The 21,211-nt window shown below is 40.5% G+C and overlaps 1 protein-coding gene across 2 annotated transcripts in view; it reads right to left on the reverse strand.

The window, feature by feature from the left end:
- Nucleotides 1-21,211, reverse strand: part of mpped1 (metallophosphoesterase domain containing 1) — a 158,745-nt gene that overhangs the window by 63,563 nt on the left and 73,971 nt on the right. Inside the window, exons 5-6 of one of the 2 annotated variants that reach the window (XM_054739474.2) lie at nucleotides 18,260-18,373; nucleotides 16,234-16,498 (exon numbers count right to left, since the gene is read on the reverse strand). In XM_054739474.2, coding sequence (XP_054595449.1) covers nucleotides 16,380-16,498; nucleotides 18,260-18,373 — 233 coding nt within the window. In that variant the 3' untranslated portion in view covers nucleotides 16,234-16,379. Of the gene's footprint in view, nucleotides 1-16,233; nucleotides 16,499-18,259; nucleotides 18,374-21,211 lie in introns of those variants that run through there. The other variant, XM_070549645.1, reaches the window with a different exon arrangement.

Here is a 21,211-nt window from a genome sequence, read left to right on the forward strand (position 1 = left end):
AGCATCATCAGCAGCAGCAAGAGGAGCAATCCTGCAAGAGCTACATTGTACCCCATCATCAGGTAAAATAGGACAGCAATAGATCAGGAGGTGGAGCAGGTTGTCCAGTAATCGGAAGGTTGCAGGTTTGATCCTGACTTTAATCAGAGATTGATGCTGTTGTGTCCTTGGGCAAAACACTTAACCTGCTTTGCCTGCTGGTGGTGGTCGGAGGGACTGGTGGAGCCTGTGCTCGGCAGCTTCACCTCTGTCAGTGCGCTCCAGAGCAGCTATGGCTACATCATAGCTCATCACCATCAGTGTGTTAATGTGTGTGTGTGTGTGAATGACTGATAGTGTTATAATGTGCCTTGGGGGGTTGTAGAACCCTAAGAAGGCATTATACAAATACACACCATTTACCAAAACAAGTTACTTTTGCTTTACATTGTCCTTATGTGGTAAGGGTGTATATAACGATTTGCTTCCATTTTGAATTTCTAATAAATATGATTTGTTATTCAGCCAGGTATACTGTGGTTATGTCATGGTGTTTGAAAATATTATTCTGTGTGTCCCTTTTTAAATTTGAGCACCCACCCCTTCAAAGGTCTCTGCACAGCCCTGCTCTTATCACACCACAAAAGGTAAGAATATGTGATAAGATTATCTTTGGAGTCATTACAGTAATCATGTGCATCGTTAAGTCTATCAGAAGGGGCGGAGTTAGTCAAAAATAAGCATGATTGTCCTACTGTGGGAACCTGGCTTTAGGTAAACTCAGCAGTCACATTGTCATCAGTTTAGACTAAATAGGAGTTTTATTGGCTGGTTAAATTGGTGAAGTGAGAGAAGGGTTGGTGCTGGAATGTGTGTGGGTGGTAATGACAGTGGGTTGCCAGATTGTGTAAACACAGCAGGGACCTCCCACCCTCAGGCTCTCGACTGTCACCTCCCATGATGGGCAAATTGGACATTTTCTGTGTGTTGCAGTGCTATTCTGGCACAAGGAGGTGTATATGAAGCTTTGAACAATAACACACGGGTGGGCACGCTCTGAAAGAAGTCCTGCTGAGCGGCTAAGCAGAACCTCAAGCTTCAGCGGAGCGAGTGGGTGAGGGCCGAATCTGGCAACCCACAAGATGCAACCTTCCAAACCAACACTGTAATGACAAAGCCCTGCATTGTATGCAACAGTCCCACCATCTGTGTAAAATTGCAGAGGCCTCCTGCATGGAATCAGATTCCATGGTGTCGGTGCAAAAGTTTGAAGACAAAACCTCTTTATCTAATCACAAAAATAAAAACGGTGTGATTTGTCACCGAAGGTGTTCTGTTTTTCTTTCCAATTGTTCTTTTTTTCTTTGTGGGCCTGATACTTGTTACTGTGATGGGATCCTGAATCAAACAAGTCAAGATGTTCTAATCAAACTATGTTTGGAGGTCATGTGGCAGATTTATGCATCTGTTTGCTCATCCTGATTCTTTACCAGATGTTGTTCCAGATGTAAGAGAAGACCCAAGTAAGAAATGACACCATGTAGAACGTTAGGAGGACAAGACATTTTACAACAGACCATCCTGGAGTGTTGTATCTCAGCAGGGTCAATACCGTGTTGAGGAAGGTTAAAGGGACGTGTCTAGGGATGGGTACCGAATTCGTTACTTTTTAAGGTACCAACCGAATTCCATAGTACCGACCGAGCACCGATTCACGTCATTTCAAACGGTGCCTCGTTTCGGTACCCGTCCTTCATAACGAGAACTTGCCAAGACAGCTGCGCATGCGCAAGAGCGTTATGTCGTCGGTCCCTGCGAACCAGTTGTAAACAGAGCAGCATGGTAGAAAGAACGCACGCTAAAGCTTGGGTCCACTTCACTAAATGTGATGGGTAACTGGGTGATGATGAAACCAGCGACAACGATCCAAGTGAGACATCCTCATCTTAATCTGCTCTGGTAGGTAAATATAATTAGCTTGATATGTTAGCTTCCGTTTCGCTAAAGGTGCGTTCGCTTTCTCCTCTGAACTCCGAATTCCCGGCTAGAAGAACATGAACGCGCTCTAAAGTTTGGCTTCACTTTACTAAATGCGACGGGTGATTGGGTGAAGACAAAACCAGTGACAATGATCTAAGTGTGAGGCATCATTGTTTTAATCTGCTCCAGCAGCTAAATACACTGTTTAAGATAACGTTAGCTTGGTATGTTAACTTCCATTGCTACCATTGTTATCAGCTAATGGTGCGTTCGCTTTCTCCTCGGAAATTCTAACTTCCCAGTAGGAAAAATCAAATGAAAAAAGATGGCAAAAGGGATGTAGATACACAGTAAATTTAGTTCACAGTAAAGATGTTTGCTTCAGTTTAATTATCAGCTTATAAAACTACAAGGACGATGTTAAAATACAAACAGTTGAATGTTATTTATTGTGATATTTATCAAATATTGCTACATATTGAGAAAAATATATATTTAATTATAAAAGAGAATTAAAATAATAAACACTCAAAAGTATCGAAAATTGGTACCGTTAAGTACCGGTATCGATTCCTAGGTACCGGGAATTAGTACGTGATCGATTCAAATGTCAAAGGTACCCATCCCAGACGTGTCCCCTCCAATATTAGACAAATGCACATTTGTCCCCCCACCCCAATTACACGGAGACGATGAAAATGAATTTTGAAATATTTGACTCGTGAGCTTTTATTTTGAAAGACACCGCAGACTTCTCACGACATAGCCCCTCCCCTCAGAGAGTCAGACAGGCTGGCTGAGTGAAGCGGGAGTCAGAGCCAGGACGGCAGCAGCTCAGCCAGTTCTTCTCATGGGCAAAAAAAGAAAGAAAGGAAATGTGAGTTGGTAATAATTTAGTCCAAGAAGATAATTGTATTTCTGGTCAAACGTTAGACTGGCTGACTAATGTAAACATGCTAGGCAGCATTAATCAAACAACATAACTAGACAACAAAAAATGGCAAATTTGACAGTAACAGACAAAAACCATTTGAGATTAAATAAATCAAAAAGTAGAATCTCCACACAACAATATAGCTTGTGAGTGTGATTGTTGCTTGTTTGCAACATTCTCATCAAATTTTATTTTTAAACCTTATCCATGTCACTTTTTCATATAAGAGATAAGATGAAGTTCAGCAGGAACCAGCTGAGAGTGAGACAGGGAGAGCCAGACCTGCTTAGGTGCAGGTAGGTGCTATGTGAAGAGAGATTTTAGATAGTTGATGATGAGAGGAAGATTTAAGCATGATAACAAGTGAACACGTCTAAATAATACCATAACAACCATGATTTTAACATTGCACTGGTCCTCCCAACAGTATTTTTACTCCTTATTCATGTACACTCTTTTTATGTCAGAGATCAGATGAAGTGTAGCAGGAACCTGCTGAGGGTGAGACAAGGAGAGCCAGACCTGCTGAGGGTGAGACAGGGAGCACCAGACCTGCTGAGGTGCAGATGAGGTACCAGTGAAGAATGAAGTGATTTTAGGTGGCTGATGAGAGGAAGATTTGAATGTGATAATAAGTGAACACAGTTACATTTTTGTAATCCCATAACAAGTAGAGCTCGGAAGTACGGTTTAAGAATAAAATAAATGTTTTACATGCTTCCTTACAAATATTAGAAAAATAAGTGTTAACTCTGCATTCTGGTGCATTTAGACTGCAATTTTGGCCACGGTCCGTCTGAAAATTAATGTAGTTTCAGCTGTTGTTGTGAGTGAATTATTTCTTTTTTCATTCTGTCAGAAGCAAACTGATTTTTTTGATAGTTGGTCAGCATTGTTGGCTGATGTAGTTTAAAATATCCTGATCAGAGTCAGATCAATTCAGACTGAATATTCACAGCTTTAGTCTTGTATTAAATCTGTTTACACATCTCTATCCATATGTATACGATAATATATCCTACATTCATACTATTAAATAATAATAAAACAGTACTGACACAAAAACAGCTGTTTTATAATTAAAACGTCCATGTTTGTAATCAACCCTGGATCTGGCTAATGGGGGGCCTAAAGCCTGATTCATGCTTCTCGGTCTGTGTCAGTGCGGAGACACGCAACGCCATTATCCGTCCTTGCGGGCCTGCTGGAGAGCCCCGCAAGTTCGTGTGGAGTCAAGCTCTCTTTTCTGAACAAGCTTGTGATTGGTCAGGGCACCGCTGTCGTCTACACCGCCGTCATTGCGCCCTCAAAAACATAAAGAGAGCCGAGAATAACTAGCAGCAGACACGGAGAAGCTTGAAGAACACCTCGTGAAAAAACTCTAAAAATATGAATGTTTAATTTCTCCATTACTGGAGGAGTGAAAAGATGCACAGCAGGCGTTTTATTTGTGGACGGAAATGACAGGAAACGTGGGTTTAGAGGTGGGGAGCGCATGAAGAGGTGGAGGAGAATGAGAGACAAATTTGTCTGTGTTAAAAAGTCTCTTATATACAAAAACACACTGTATATTATTGTTTATTTTTGTGGACCCCCCTCTCCCCACCTTTTCTTTTCCTTTCTCTTTCACCTCTGTCTCCGTCTCTGGTCGGAATTACAAAGCATTCAAAAACAATAACAATAAAGTTTTAAGCATCAGGTGTGACATTAAAAGCAGACGCTTTAATGCTCCACCTGAGAGTAAATCTGTAAGGCTTGTTACCAGCATTCAGACATCAATTCTGCTTGCTTCACAGCCAGACAGGACACGGTAAAAAAAAAAAAAAAAGAACACAGTATAAACACACTATCTTGGGCCGGATACATGACAGGATACCACAGAACAGCGCTACGCCCTCTGGTGTCCTGGCGGGGAATTGCTTTGCAACACTCTCCAGGAGACGGAGAAGTATGAGAGCAAAACATCTCCGTCCATGCGCGCATGTCTCTCCCTGTTGGAGCTGACGGAGAAGCATGAATCAGGCTGAAGTCTCCTCCCCTTCTGGTTGGCTCATATGTCCCTGATCAAAAAAAAAATGTTAGTGAACTGGGCTATAAAACTTTTTTCTTGTCTTTCTGGGTTTTGCCTTAGGCCCTGAGTCACATCTGTCAGGCGTTTCATATCCTAGAGTTTCACAGTCTGTTTTCTATCAGAAGCGAATGCAGGAGATAGCTGTAGGAGACTATTTTCATGTGCAGCTTGCATTAAAAACTCAGAGTGACAGATTTTAATCAGAAATAATCATTAAATGTATTTTTCAGTGAGGTTGAGCTATATATTGACCTACAACAGATTTGTTAGCTTTCCAAAATGTGCCGCCCCACAGCCCCCCACCCCCCCACCCGCACCCCCAATATCAAAATGTGCCGGCCCCCCCCCACCCGCACCCCCAATATCTAACTCGTTCCTGTGTCCTTGCTGATCAAGGAGGGCTTCGGGAACAGCTGGTTGAGCAACAAGATCGTAAAACCAAAATGATTTTGTTGCTTTGTTCTTATAGAACACCCAAGTTACTGCTTGAAGTGTTCAAATGATTTTCTTTGTAATTTCAACATTATTTTCTAAGAACTAATGCTTGAAATTAAGCAAGAAAGCAAGAAAGTTTTGAATTGATGAGACTATGATTGATATGTTTAAGTGGGACGTAAACAGAGAATCAGTCATCCTCTAATCCAGGGGTGGGCAATTATTTTTTCCATGGGGCCACATGAGAAATAGAAAATATTGTGGAGGGCCGCAGGCCAAAAGGCTGAAGTCAATTATGCATAATATTAATGGTATTTCTTTATAAAAAGCAGTAAATACCATTGTTTCTTCAAGCTGGTAAGAGTAGACTATATGTTATAAATGAGCAAAAAGGAAAAAAGTGAGGTTGGCTTACAAAAATGTGATTTATTCAAATTTCCCAAGGCAATGGTAAACAAAGTGTGCACATTTGGTTTTTGTTAAACATTTGTGACTTATATTAGTTAACAGTTTCAGTCACATTCACTCCAAAACACATTCTGAGTTTCAAATATTGTTGGAAAGAGGTTCTTAGCATTCTACAGACACACAGTATCGTCTGTAAAATAAAATCACTGAACTGTGATCTTGAGAAAGAGGTTTAAAAAAAGTGTCCCAGTTCACTGCTAGTTGCCTACATTTGTGGTCCAAACACCTTATTTTGTGTTTTTAAGCAATTTTTTTCTTATTCAGTGAGAGAAATCTAGTCTCTGCTGGGCTTTAACGAGTGCATCAAAGTCAGGTTGAATGTCTGAGGTGGAGAAGCGAAGCACAGCTGACAAATGATCATCAGTGAGAGAGGATCTATACCTGGATTTTGTAAACTTCATCATTGAAAATGTTTGTTCACAAATGTAGGTAGAGCTGAAGAGAACCAACATCTTCTGAGCATGTCTCTTCAGGTTTGGAAAATCCTCCTTAAGAGAAGAGTAGAAATCCAGCAGAGATCCTGAATCTCTGCTTTCGAGTCCCAAACCCTCTTCAGCACTTTCCCCAGGCTGAGCCATCTGACAGCTGTGTGGAGTCCTCCAAAAGAGCCACAAACTGTCTGTGATCCATTGCCCGCGCCCTGATGAAGTTTATTATTTTAGTAACAACATCAGTAACATGGTTGATTTTTAGCACTGACTTGCACAACACATGTTGGTGTATAATACAATGCAAAAACACCTATTTTTGATCTGCATCGATTTCTGTCACTTTATCTTGCATGCGTTTCAAAAGTCCGACATTTTTCCCTGTAAAGCCGGGCGTACACTGTGCGACTTTTTCACTCGCAGCACTCAGCTTCAGCTCAAACTGTACGACTTCCCCGCAGAGCAGATCTCACGAGTCATGTGCTCACACTGTACGACCCAGTTCTCGCATGCGACCTGACTGCTCACACTGTACATCTGGTAGCAACACGTCGGCCCTAAAAATGTGCTAAAAATAGCAGTTTTTACTCAACACGTTAGACTTTTTTGTCTTGTTTTGCCTGTTGTCCTTCGGGAGTGCTGCAGGAGGACACACAGGGATTTATGGGGGTTGGATGAGGAAAACGAAATAAAGAAAGTAAATCTGTGTTTTGTGATCAGTTTAATTTGACATGAACACGACAAACACACTTTCTTGACAATCTTTGTGAGTAAAAAAAACGTGTAGAAACAAAAACGAACAGCGTGTGTTATTAGGGAAATAGCGAGCGACAAGCGTTGATGCAGGATTGCGCGCGCATGCGCCGTGAGTGGTTCTGATACTTTTTGGGTCGCAGCTGCTCGCAGCGCCGCTTCAACAGTGCGATACCCTCACGAGGGACGAGCGAAATATTAAACACACCAGAGTGCGACCTCACGACTGCTGATCGGCGGCTGGTCACGTGGTGTTAATCGCCTCTCGTAACCCCCTGTACACTACACGACCACTCGGCGCAAAACTCGCCCCGATGTCGTGGCTTCTCGCACGACTGGAAAATCGGCTCAAAAAAGTGAAAAAGTCGCACAGTGTACGCCCGGCTGTGACAGTCTCTCCCATTTCAATCCCAGAGTGTCCATGCACGCATTTACCTCTGTAAAAAGATCACTCCCTGTCGTTGTCCCTCTCATCGACCGCATTGCTTGAAGTCCGTTATCCCCCGGACAAATACGAGCAGCTGGGCTGTGTCCCGGACATCACAGCTCCCGTCTAATGAGAAAAAGTCAAAACTTGCCACTTCACGTTGCAGCTGAAGCTCCAGGTTCCCCGCAATGTCCTCGATCCTCCTGGTCACGGTTCGCTGTTTTTAGCTATTTTGTGGGATATCACAAAGCTGGTCCTGGTTGCTGCATCCCTGGATGTGTGAAGCTTAGTAAAAAAAGCCTTGCTGCTTTTGCAACTTTGCTAGCAAAGCTTCGGATGTCCGTGCCCTCTCAGCATCAGACAAGTTCTTGTATTTTTCCGAGTGTTTCTTGTCGTAATGCCGACTCAAATTGTAGTCCTTAAACACGGCAATCTCCTCCCCGCAAACCAAACACACGGTTTTACCTCCGACTTCAGTAAAAAAAATACTTAGCAGTCCAATTTTTGTTGAAAATCCTGCATTCGGCATCTTTCTTTTTTTTTTTTTTTTTTTGCATGAGCGGACATTTCTCAGGCTACAATCACCATGTCAACCGCGGGCACTTGTTGCTATACGTATTGCGTCATTGTGCACGTAAAATACAACTTCAAAATAAAAGCAATGCAGCCTTAGCCCATGCATGAGGTAAAATGAGAAAATACATTTATTTTGTAATTTCCAATTAACCTTACGCGGGCCGGTCAAAGTCAACCAAAGGGCCGGATGTGGCCCGCGGGCCGTAAAATGCCCAGGTCTGCTCTAATCAATGTTTATAATCTCATGTAGCAGGAAGCAGCTTTGACTGCATTTACAAGATTCAAAGCTTCAGGACTTGAGTCCGAATCAAAAATAAAAGTAAGGAATACAGCAAAGGCCTGGCACAGAATGTGACAAATATGTCATCTTACAGTTAATCATCTACTCGATGCCAATTATTAGGCTAAAGATTATCCAGGAACCATATTGTTGGTGTCAGTTAACAGGAACAAATCTTGTCTTTGGCTGTTTTTACTCTGCAGTCCAGAATAACCCAAACCCAACATACGGTATTTGCCCAAAATTTACCCTGATCAGATTTATTTTCTAATAACGACAAACTTCAGTTATTCTGAACCTGACATCACTCCATTTATGGTCCATAATCTGTTTCTCATCTGATGTTTTTCAAAGAGACCTTGAATGTTTTTTGTCTCATTTCATCAGAATCTTCCTTCACCGATGTGTGACAAATGGAATGAATCTGTGTTGGGGAACACAGGAAGCAGCATCAGGAAGTAAATAATATTTGTCACAACAAGCTTCCTTCGTTGGCCATTATGTTGTTGGTTCTGGTTGAACATCTTTAGTATCGATGCACACGCCATCATCCAGCGTTCATATATGTAGTGGTGACCTCACGTGCGCCACAGGCAGCGACAATGGTCACATTTAAAGTATGAGAAAAAACTCAGAGGGAAATCAGATCTCAGCTAAAATATCTGAATTTCGCAGCACAACATGTAGAAAGGACTTAGTCTTTGTGACAAGATGCTGGTGGAAAAAGAGAGGAAAAGTACTTCACCTTTAAGAAACCAAAGCCTTTTGAAAAATAAACAGACTTCAATAAATACATCAAAATGTGGAAAAAAATTAAATAAAGAAGTGAAATAATTTTTTATGGATAGAATGCCACTTGAGGTTGTCAAACTTGAGCATCTGACTCAAAAAGTAGTTTTACAGATGCTTGAAATGAGCTGTGAAAGTGTCAGCATGGGTCTTTAAGAGTTAAAGATATCCATCAAAAAATGTCTTTGCAAACTTGTTTCATATTTTTCTCCAGCCTGTTCCCGAGCCAGATGGAGTTCCAACAAACAGCTCTCGTCCTGAGCCTGCTTCCGGGTTTCAGGGCGTCCAGCTGGGTCGGCTCCCTGGACTTCTTTGCCTCTAAAAGTTTGTCTGACCACCCAGGTCACACTGTTTTGATTTATTTTACAAAGCAAACACATTTTTCATTATTTATTCAAATTGAATGGCTGTTGGTTATTCCTTCTCTTCAGAAAGAGCAAAGTAAGAAGCACTACACGAGACCCAGAAGCCGTTTGATATTCAAACAAATGATGGGGAAGCAAGATGGGAATAAAAACAAGAGAATACAGTGAGCTGATAATCATCAGCTGAGAAGAATAGTTAGTTTGGAAAAAGGGATGATGGGAACAGAGAGAGATTCCAGGCTGAGAGAAGAGAGGACGGGAAGCTGTTGGGAGAGCTCGCTCCAGCCAGAGGTATTAATGGCAAAGTAAAAAGCCAAGTGCAAATAAATTACCCCGTCTCCTCCGGGATTACTAATGTAATTATTTGAAGCAGTGTTCTCATTAGGATGTTCATGGATGTGGAAGGCTTTTGGAATAAAATGACAGATATGACAGATAGACGGTGAGGGTTTAGCGCCTGGAAATTACCTTTATAACTGATTCAACACTCAGATACCTTTGACTACAACAAAAGACACAGAAAAGTTTCCTCTCTGCCACAGAATTCATTTTTTTGTTAAACCGGGGGGATGAGTGATTTTGGGAATAACTAACCACAATCCTCTGGTCACAGATAAGATTTTATTTGATTGTTGAATAATCTTTCAGAACCGGCAGAATTGTATCAGTTAAAAAAAAAATTACTTTACATTTCGAAGGTGTCTCTGGGGGCTGTCGGGTGTTAAATTTGATCCTCTAAAGTTCAAACGCATGAAAAACTCCCCAGAGCGGATGGCAAAAATATAACACCATATGAACACTTTCATTTCAAATTGCTATACATACATTAAAAATGTTCATAAACATTCAGTATTGTATAAATATAAAAGATCCAGCAAGTAAAAATGTCAGCAAGTACACACACAAAAAAATCCCTTTTTTACACAGTAAAATTGCTGCTTACTTCAAAGTTTAGCTGTCAGTTCAAGGCCCTCCTTATCTTCAACAGCAAACTCATTTTTGAATTAAATTCTTCATTTGCAGATTGTCTGAACAGCAGAAATCGTTGTCTCTGTTAAGCATGCCTTACGCAATGAACTGATGAACACTTTATCCTTTCTGGGACACAACAGGAAGCACATAAAACAGCTACTGAAGCAGGAGAGCATCAAAGGGAGACAACATCCAAACGGAACAAATGCTTTCCTTTATACAGAAAAAAAAAACTCCTGTGTTTTAAGTTTTCGGTAATTTATTTTGTTGAATCGTTGCTTTTATAGAAATGTTTATGGTTTAAATGGCTGTTTTAAGGCCTGGGATACACTTGCTGTTTTAGCGACTCATAAGTGTGTTTAAGATGGCTGCATCATTTGTGCGCGTCCGAACGCTGCAAAACATGAGTAATCAGCTGACAAAGCCAGTGAGACACACTCAACATAGTAACTCCGTCTCTGGTTTAGAGGTCTTTCACACCATCTACGGTACTGCTACTCTTTTTTACTGTCGTGATCCCAAATTTAACCAGTTACTGATCTCTTCCATAGAGGCCATGTTTGTTTTGGTTGTACCCACAAACACAAGAGCACGGCTCTCTATCCGGTCTGAGTAGTCTAGGTTGCACCCTAGTGGAACACTCCAATACTACACGCAGTGCCGTGCAGTAGCGAGTACGTAAACAAAGACGCAGACTGCTGTCTGTACCAACACGTGGTTAAAAAGCAAGTATATCCCAGCCCAAGATCTAGCTTTAAACAGTGTTCTTGTTTGGATGCATTTAAATCTTACTAAATTTAGAATTAAACACTTCTAAAAATCCTTCAGAATTTCTTATTTTGAACAAAAAATTTGCATTTATTATCCTCTCATAGAATCGTTATTTCTTCTCCAGTGTAAACCAAGCACTAAAACATGAAGGCATTTGAATTGTGTCTCTTTTGTTGGGTCAAAAAAGGATTACAAATCTGTCCAGTCCTCACAGTTCCTAAAACTGTGTTTCACCACATGCTCATAGGAGACATATCATGACTTTTTAAAGTTATAATAGTTCTGTGGTCAATACAAAACTTTAACATATACCATCAGATGAATTTTAGCCATGTGATTACATCAACACCATCCAGAGACCTTTAGACTCAGAACACTGTTCACACTGTCCCAAAATGTTTTTAATTGGGATGTATTGTGCCTTATTTTCTTAATTTGTAATAATTCTTTGGACAAAAGAAAACATTCCTGAAATTTGTTGCACTAAAACTCTTTCGCGTGTAGCAATTTCAGCTGTTCTGTTCTGGGCAGTTTCAGTACCTTCCAGAAAGAGCTGTTTCAGGGCTCTGTCACTTTAAAGTGAATATGTGTCGTTTTTACTGTTAATCTCTGGACATGTCCATCGAAATGTTGTTGTAAGTGAATTAAAAACTACCCAGCTGTTGAAAAATATTGGCAGTTTCACAACACATAACCACAAGAATCCGTTCTAAAATATATGGGAGCGGGTCTAAGCCTCTGGGTGATGCCATGTTGGATGCCATGTTTCCTTCTAAAGAAGCCCGTGAGGACAAAACACAACTACTGATTTGTAACCAATGGTTACAAAACTTTCACCAATAATAAACTTTGTTGTTTTACACAATTACCTCTTCACTCATTGCCACTGATGAAATGGTAAATGGCCTGTATTTGATATAGCGCCTTCTAGAGTCCTAGAACCCCCCAAGGCGCTTTACAACACAATCAGTCATTCACCCATTCACACACACATTCACACACTGGTGGGGATGAGCTACAATGTAGCTACAGCTGCCCTGGGGCGCACTGACAGAGGCAAGGCTGCCGAGCACTGGCACCACCAGTCCCTCCGACCACCACCAGCAGGCAACGTGGGTTAAGTGTCTTGCCCAAGGACACAACGACAGTGACAGACTGAGCAGGGCTCGAACCTGCAACCTTCCGATTACGGGGGCGAGCACTTAACTCCTGTGCCACCATCGCCCCAAATGGAGTCTGATGTGCTTGTTATTTTGCTGGAGGTTGCACTCCCAGGGATTTTTTACGCTAATGGCCATCCGTTGGTAAGGTTTTACTCGAACACAAAAATAATGCTTGCTTGCAATGATTTGGGTATGTACTGCCCCCTATTGCCAGAGATAATACACACTGTCACTTTAAGAAAATAAGCTGGAGCTGGCCACGCCCACCCCATTCCCATTCAGGCTCCTATAAGCTGAGGAGCTCTGATACCTGGGAGGAGCTCAGAGTAGAGCCGCTCCTGCAGGAGCAATTTGTGACATCACAAACTGAAACTCTTTGAAACAGCTTGTTTATGAAGCCTAATTTCTGAAACCAAACTGACATAAAATAGAAATATGTTTTTTTTTTTGCACATTTGGAGTTTACAGAGGCAGTAGAGACCCACATGGCAGCAAAAAATGATGCAAAAGATTAGTTTTGCATAATATGTCCCCTCTAATAAGTTTTTTCTGTCAATATTTGTATAAACAACTACCAGGGCAAAAGCATTCTCAGAGACCATGCACTGTTTGCAAACTGCAGACAGAGTCTTCTGAGAACTGCTGACAATTTCATCCCAGGAGAAAGAAACAAAAGGAATGTAATTTGCAGAGGTGTGACCAAGTCACTGCTTTGCAAGTCACACGTAAGTCACAAGTCTTTCCAGTCAAGTCTCAAGTCAAGTCCAGGTCAAAGACAACCAAGTCCAAGTCGAGTCCAAAGTCAGTGATATGGAACTCCAAGTCAAGTCCAAGTCCTTAACTTTGAATTTTCAAGTCATAATCAAGTCATCTGTCCAACTTCAATTTAATAACAATGGCAATAAGTAAATTCCAGAATTAAACCTTCTTAAAGATTATTTTGTTTGCTCAAACAAGCAGAAAGTGAAACTGATTATAAAGAAAGTGCTGCTGCATTCGGCAGTAAATCAAACTCAGAACCAAGAATGATTTATGATTTTGGTCCATGTTGTGCCACTTTTGTGCCAAAATATCAAATATGCTCAAGTCATCAACAAGTCAACAGATGCAAGTCGATTCAAGTCGCAAGTAATTGGCATTCAAGTCCAAGTCAAGTTGTAAGTCTTTATAGATTTTATCAAGTCACTCGAGTCTGACTCGAGTCCAAGTGATATGACTCGAGTCCACACCTCTAGTAATTTGCTGCCCAAGGAAAGGCTAGCCATATCAGGAAATGTAGAATTCCTTCTGTCATGTTTTAGTTTTCTAATATTTAAATCTGGACAAAAGGCATGAAGCTATCATTTGCAACCATTTGAAACCACAGGCTCCTATAGAGACAAACAGGTAACCAGTCAGAGGAACAGTCGCTGATTGGATAAAACATAACCCACACTTGATATATATTTAAAACACTTAAAAACAACAAACATATTAATTAAAATGAAAATAAATATGTGAAGTTTCAGAAAATGTTACCAAAAACAACAAACTGTTAAACTGTCTCAGGAAGCAACCATGAAAAACCATTTAAAAGCGTTTGTTCCCCTCCTGGTCTCAGTCTCCTCTTCTGAAACAGTTTCTGGATAGAAGCCTTCAGAACAAACATAAGGACCTAAGGTGTCAAAGGTCTCATGATTTCATGTATTTAGTATCAGTACTTTTACCTTCAGAAGTCCAACACACCTTAACCCACAAGGACTTTTAAAAACATGGATTACGGAACATAATATTTTGTTACTTGTTCAAAACAAATTTTTAAACATTAATTTAAATGTTTGCTGTTATTCTAATCTCTTCATTTTTTGGTAAATCTGGTGTTTGTCAGGAGCCGATGTTTAGCATCATGCGATTATTTTGTCCTCAGGTGGGTTCAACATGTTGTTGCTGATGGCAGCATCATGCTGAAACATGTCCTTGTATCCCACGTCCACATTAAGATACAATAATCTTTGTGCATCCCTCTTTTTAAATTATAGACCTCAAAAAAGTATTTTGTCCCTCAAGTCTTTCTTCTTTTTCCATTTATGGTACTTCCTGTCACTTTAGCCCTGAAACATCTGATTTTCAAATTCTAGAGTGCACTTTGTGTCTGATATTTATGACTCACTCCCAGATAAAAGCAAGAATCTTGAGTCTTGATGTCATTTAAATGTAGGGTGTGAATTACGGGGGGGCTAAGGGGAGCCTGGCTCCCCCGATAGGGTGATGGGCTTCCCCAGAAGCCTTCAAATGACACGACCAGGAAGAGCATTAAAAACAATCTAGTTTCCTCAGTGCCCCGCTCTTAGGGAGCGGACGGACCCCCCCCCCCCCCCCCCCCCACACACACACACACACACAATTATAGCATTTTGATGGGGCTCACTCAGAAGCCTGTGCGTAATTCGAGCCCTGTTATAATGATGTTTGAGTTGAGAGCTGTTCATAAAACGGGCTCAACAGTTTGTTTTCTCTTCAATTCCAGATGTTTCACCAGCAGAGCTCGATAGGAAAGTTTCTTTACTTGTTATAACAAAAAGTCAGAAAACTTATCTTTAATTTATCCTCAAAACCAAACATCCACCTGGAATCAGACCCAGAGCACATATCCTTTCAAAAGTCACTCCAAAACATTCATGTTTTAGTGTTTCTAAATCCAAACCCATCCTCAGAATGTTCATTTAGCCAGATTTGGAGCACTGAGTCAGCTGAGTGCATTTCAGGGAAACATTCATGTCAGAGAACTGGGAAACCTCAAATTATGACCTGATCTTGGTGGGATCATCATTTCCATCTGTTAAACAGAGCAGGAAAAATAGAATCCTGATGTCTTTCTTAGTTCTCTTTCTTTTTTAAAATACAAAATATAACAAGTGAAATGGGGTCAAGCAGAAAGGGCAGAAAAAAACAGCACATCAAACATTTAAGTATAACCAAAGCGATGTAACAACCTTAATTTTTTTTAAACACATCAGCAGCATGGAAAAAGACTTTTTTTTTTACTCTGATGGAGGACATTTACAAAGAAATTGTAAGTTTACCACTGGTTTGCCTTTCTTGAAAGACACAAGGAGGGTTCAGCACTTCAGCATGATAAACAGCGAACACTACTTCCTGTTCCTGTTAGCATCAACAAGTCACTGAGTTAGCTTGTAGCACCTTTCAGTTTTATTGTCAGTTTTTGTTGCTTGCAGGTTCCAAAAACCTCTTTCTCCCACCGTCGTTGTAAAACTGACATACTGTAACTACAGCGGAATGAAGCCGAAGCAACATGCCGAGCTGAAGCAACCCGGCCCGGAACGCCGTTCTCCTTATTCCAGTCGGCTCAGAGGATCACCTGGGGGTTGATAGCACAGGCTTCTTTTTGCCATTGCACGCTTGCTTTGATGTCTCTCACATTAAACATGAAGAAAAAAAATCCTCGAAACAGAATACAACCACTCCAGCATGGTGTGGGTGTGAGCAGGGGAGGGACAGTGAAGGCTTAGAAGAAAAAAGTTTGTTGAAGGAGGAATTGGGAAAGGCTTGGGAAATGAAAGCTGAAAAGCAGGGAGCGTGGTGTGAAATCCTCTTGGCAAACGTTCCGTTGTGTCTTGGCCAAAGCTCCCATGTAGAAGGGCCGTTGGATTGTTTCACAGTTAAATTTAATGAAGTGAAAAGGTTATTTCTTTTTTAGTTTGTCTCTTAGAGCAGCACCAGATTGTCACTGCAGCAAAGACACAAGTGCATCCAGTCGTCCACTTCTGACAGTCTCACCCTAAAAACAGCTCGTGTCTGCTTTTCCTGGGTCTAGTTTCACACAGAGACATTTTGGGACAATAAATAACGTTAAAAGCCGGAGGGGGCGTTTACCCAGGCCTGATGCATATTTACAGAATTAGTGGTGACCAACCAATCAGTCACGACCACCGCTCTGGACTTCTTTCCCTTTACCGGCTGTGGGGGGCTTGGGTCCAGCCTTTCCTAGTCATGTGGTCCTGGGATTGGGAAGATCAAAGACAATGGGTGGGTTCATGGGCAAAAAGTTAACGGTGCAGGCCGAGGCATTGACGAATGTTGTGGTGCCGTCTGTCATCATGCCGTAGCCTAAAAAGGTTCAGAAGAGAGGAAAAAGTATGCATTTTTGCATTTTTTTTTTCAAATCCTATGGGACAACAAGGGTTATAACATAATATAAATGTTATTTAGTGAAAAAGATTTGGAAAAATATAATGTAAAGTAAAAAGGCTAACGTCTATATAACTTTTAGAGGAGTTCGGAGAATGCTTCAATAAGAAATAGGGACTAAAGTTTACTATACAAAGTGGTCAACCGGCCAGTTAAAGGATTCAAATCTGTTCTTTCAACACTTCAGTGAAATACAACCACCCAGCATGTTTGGGCCTCTCCAACATTAAAGTTTGGGCTGGATCCAGATCGACTCGCTGGTCTGCCCAGATCCAGACTAGAGTCTGGATTTAAACCTAGATGTAGCTGTTGATTATTTAGTTTTTAACTTTAAAATAATTTTTTTTGACGTTTTACTTTAACTTGAACCAAAGTTAACTAACGTTCTTTAGTTAATAAGGAAACTGAAGCAGTGTTGTTATTTTCAGCAGCTTGTGATAACAACTTTGGAGGTCAGAAAGAACAAGACCACAAAGAAAATATTTAAATATGTAGCAATAAAGAAAATATAGAATTATTTAGCTGGCAGCTTTGTGTCAGAACGTGGTTCCTGCTGATAAAATAAAAACGCTTAATATCCCAATAAAAAAAACAGCATGTTTTTGTTTTTAAAATTCAAACTTATTAACTACGATTTATCATTTAATCACATTTTATTCTGTTATTCATTGTCAAAGTAAATCTAGCCTTTTTTAACCACCTCAGCTCATGAATCTTATTTTACATGAAAACAAACCCAGAATATTTTTAATCCGCTGTGAATCTCTCCTGGAATCTTCTCATTAGTGAAAGCTGTTCCCAGCCCATTTGTGAACTAGTTTGTCTCTGATTGGGAACGGCAGCTCCGGGGCTTCAGACGCTGACCTGATAACTGAGGAGGCGTTCACCTCTCAGCCCTGGTGGCTCTAAAGCTCAGAATTAGATGAAGCAGTCATAATGTTTGTAAATGATCTTTATTATGACCCGGCTTGTTCGAGTTCATGTGTAATAAACTGATACATATGATCATAGTCAGCAGGAAGAAGACATCCCAGAGTGAGAATATTGACATAAAAAAAAACAAATAAACTCAGAAATGATTTTAACAGCAGGTCAATATTTGACCAGGTTATTGATTCCAGCTCATAATCTTTCTAAAAGTGTATTCATCTCTGTAAACTGTTGCATTTATTGTAACATGATGTATATATCTGCACACCTTTTTGATTTTTCTGTTGGTTGTTTGCTTTTGTTCATTTGCACCGATGCAGAGCAGTTCTCTAGTTTTGCTGTGTTACCGTGATAACGCCCACAGTAAAGAGCGTTTTGTGTTTTTATAACGACAGAACACATACAGCCATTGTTGTGAAGGCACTAAAGAAGGTTGTGTTTCACTTCCTCTGCAGCTTTAATGCTGTTGGAAAACTAGAGCTGGCAGTTTGTTCCACAAAAACAACATTTCAGCAGACACTTCTGAAACAATCACACAACAAAAACGCCACTAAATTTAATTTGTTAGATAAAAAGTTTAGTCCTCTCCCACAGAGGCCTGAACCTCTGATGTAGTGTAAGCTGGCATCACAAGAGGTCCTTTTTAAACAAACTGTTTAAAAGCAACATTTCTAATAAACCCCAAACCTTTTTGCAGAAGTGCTTAAAAATCTCAAAACACAACTATTAACCAATTCCAGATGCATTCACCTTCATGAATGTGTCCGAACACGTGTAGTTTGGGTTGGACTCTCCTCTGGACGGTGTTCAGCAGCTCCATGCATCCGACACGCTGCATCTTCTTAGGGACCCAGTCCAGGAAGCCTGAAGCAAGGCAAGGAGCTAATCAGACAATAGATCCACTCCTCAAACGGAGCCGCTGTTCACTCAGCTGCTTCTTTTACACATTCAAATGTAACACTCAGGTCTCCTGACACATTTAATAATCAATTACTCATAAGTATATTTTTGCATTAGTGGAGGAGAAAGGCAAACTTTCAACAGAGATATGGATTATTTGGGTAACTGAAATGCACGACAAAGATTTTCTAAATGTTTTGATATTTTTAATATTTAAATTCAACAATAATTTCAGTTGCATGGTCAGAGATGATTTCTATATTAAAAGTAAGAGAATGCTGTTCTGAAAAATTGTAGTTGCAAGTGTTCATTGGTTCATTGCTCTCTTGAAAAGATCTTCCTAAAATGATTAAATAAATGCCAGCTTTGATTTTAAACATGATCATTCTTATTTTTAACGGTCTGAAGGTCAATTATAACATCCATCCATCCATCCATTTTCTGAACCCGCTTGTCCACGTAGGGTTGCGGGGAGGGGGGCTGGTGCCTATCTCCAGCGGTCGACGGGCAATCAGGCGGGGTACATCCTGGACAGAGAGCCAGTCCATCGCAGGGCAACACAGAGACACACAATCACACACACACACACACACACACACACACACCTAAGGACAATTTAGACAGACCAATTAACCTAATGGTCATGTTTTTGGACAGTGGGAGGAAGCCAGAGTACCCGGAGAGAACCCACGCATGCACAGGGAGAACATGCAAACTCCATGCAGAAAGATCCCAGGCCAGGAAGCGAACCCAGGACCTTCTTGCTGCAAGGCGGCCGCTCTAACCACTGCGCCACTGCGCAGCCCCTCAATTATAACATCGCTAGAAAATCAATTTTTTTGACGTTGAAATGAAAAGTCCATCTCTGCTTGTTGAACATCAGTAAAACAGAAAAGCGAAGCAGACCTCTTTATTTTACGCGTTCATTTAACTGGATGTTTTTGCGTTTTTCATGTTCCTCAACAGTGACTGATAAGACTTGTCTCTTTGGATGGCCATACATCACAAATTAAACAGAGCATTTGGGTTTCATTGAGCTGTTTATTTTCACACAAAATGAAAAAAAAAATGTCTTTAAAAACAATTCTATAAAAATAAGATCAATCAAAACAACACATCTGCAGACTTCAGTCCACCCGACAAGGATGAAGCATGGCGTGTTTATGATTTATTGGTTGCGCAGAGCGGAGGGATGCTGCTGATGCTGAGGAGCACATGAGTGAGGAGCTGGTGCATATTTCATTTTTTGTCACTTTGTCCTGATAGGAATAAATTAATGAACATAGAAAATAATTAAAATGAACAAATGAGGAACAATATTAAAACAAAAGAAATGTCAAAATGGGAATTTTGAATGAAACTGAATCCTAAAATGTATTAGATGAGCAGTTGCTGATAAAAATGTTTGTAAAATCCACCAACATCTCCTTCTAAGAAAAACTTTTTTAAAAGCAAATTTGAAACAAGTGAAACAAAAGAACGAGAAAACCAATTTTAACTTTTAATTGTTTTGTGATTCACATCTAAGCTGGAGATCCCCACCCCTCTGAGTGCAGAGAAACTTTACAAATCTATAACATTTAAATAGCAACTAATTTAAAAAATCTAGTTAAAGTGTTTTTGCTCATGATGGGGTTTGAACAAGCTGCAAGGTAAAAAAAAAAAAACGGTTTCATGCATTTCCAAAACGGCGTCAGAGACAGTGGAAATTAAGTGAGAATTTATGAGGCTGATTTTTCGTGTGTGTGTGTGATTGTGTGTGTGTGTGTGTGTGTCTTTTACTCTAATGTGCTTCTTTTTTCAAACAGCTGCTGCCTTAGGCACAGAGCTTGTTTTCCTCTGTTGTGTCTCACTCTCACCCTGTCTCTTTGTGCTGTTAACTTCTTTCTCACAGCCAAATAAAAAGACCATATTCTCCCGTATCCGAGCCACCGATATGCAGCTTTATCACACCTTGTAAAAGCCTGTGGCCTTTGCCGCAGTGCAGAACGTTCACGTTGCTCTTTCCTCTGTCTCTTGTTTTATTTACTTCTTCAGTTTTTGGTGTAGAAACATTTCCAAAGATCATGTTGACTGTTTCTCTTTCCCTGCATGCCTCATCTTCTCTTGTCAGTCCCTCCCCTTGTTGTTCTGTGTGAGATGGTGTCATGCACCAGAGGCCGGCTGTAGCTGCTCCATATGGTGCTGGTTTGTGAGCAGATAGCTGGAGACACTTGGCTAAGCTGAATGAAAAATAAATGGCCGTGTTTAGAGCTGAGACAGAGACACAGAAATCAATCACAGACAATCGTTTGAGTGGCACAGCTGCAGTGGGAGATGAGGTGTGAATGTGTGTGTGTGTGTGTGTGTGTGTGTGTGTGTGTGTGTGTGTGTGTGCGTGTGTGTGCTCGTGCACATGCTTGGGAGTAGAATTCAACAAATTAGCATCTGTGTTTCTTGAGCATCTTGTTGTGTGATGAGGATGTGTGGAATGTGTGTAGAAGCTGAAAGGCGATTACTAACATTTCTAATGTGGATAAAAAAAAAAGCTGCCATAATTTCAGAGTAACAAGCAGCTTAACTTCCTGCATGTGAACTTAAATTGAGGAGAATATCTATGGAATGAGTGAATAAACTCAGTTCTCATTGTTTTATGTTTTATGTTTATCTATTTGGCAGACGCTTAGACGCTTTTATCCAAAGCGACTTACAATTTATAAACTATAGGGCATGTTGTAAAGTGACTATCCAGCCGTGTCATTATTTATTTAAGGAAAACTAAAAGATTTTAGACAAAAGTTTGTAATTCTTGGTTGTTTATTT

This window comes from Nothobranchius furzeri, chromosome 1 (genome assembly GCF_043380555.1).
Source record: "Nothobranchius furzeri strain GRZ-AD chromosome 1, NfurGRZ-RIMD1, whole genome shotgun sequence".
Lineage (NCBI taxonomy): Eukaryota > Metazoa > Chordata > Actinopteri > Cyprinodontiformes > Nothobranchiidae > Nothobranchius > Nothobranchius furzeri.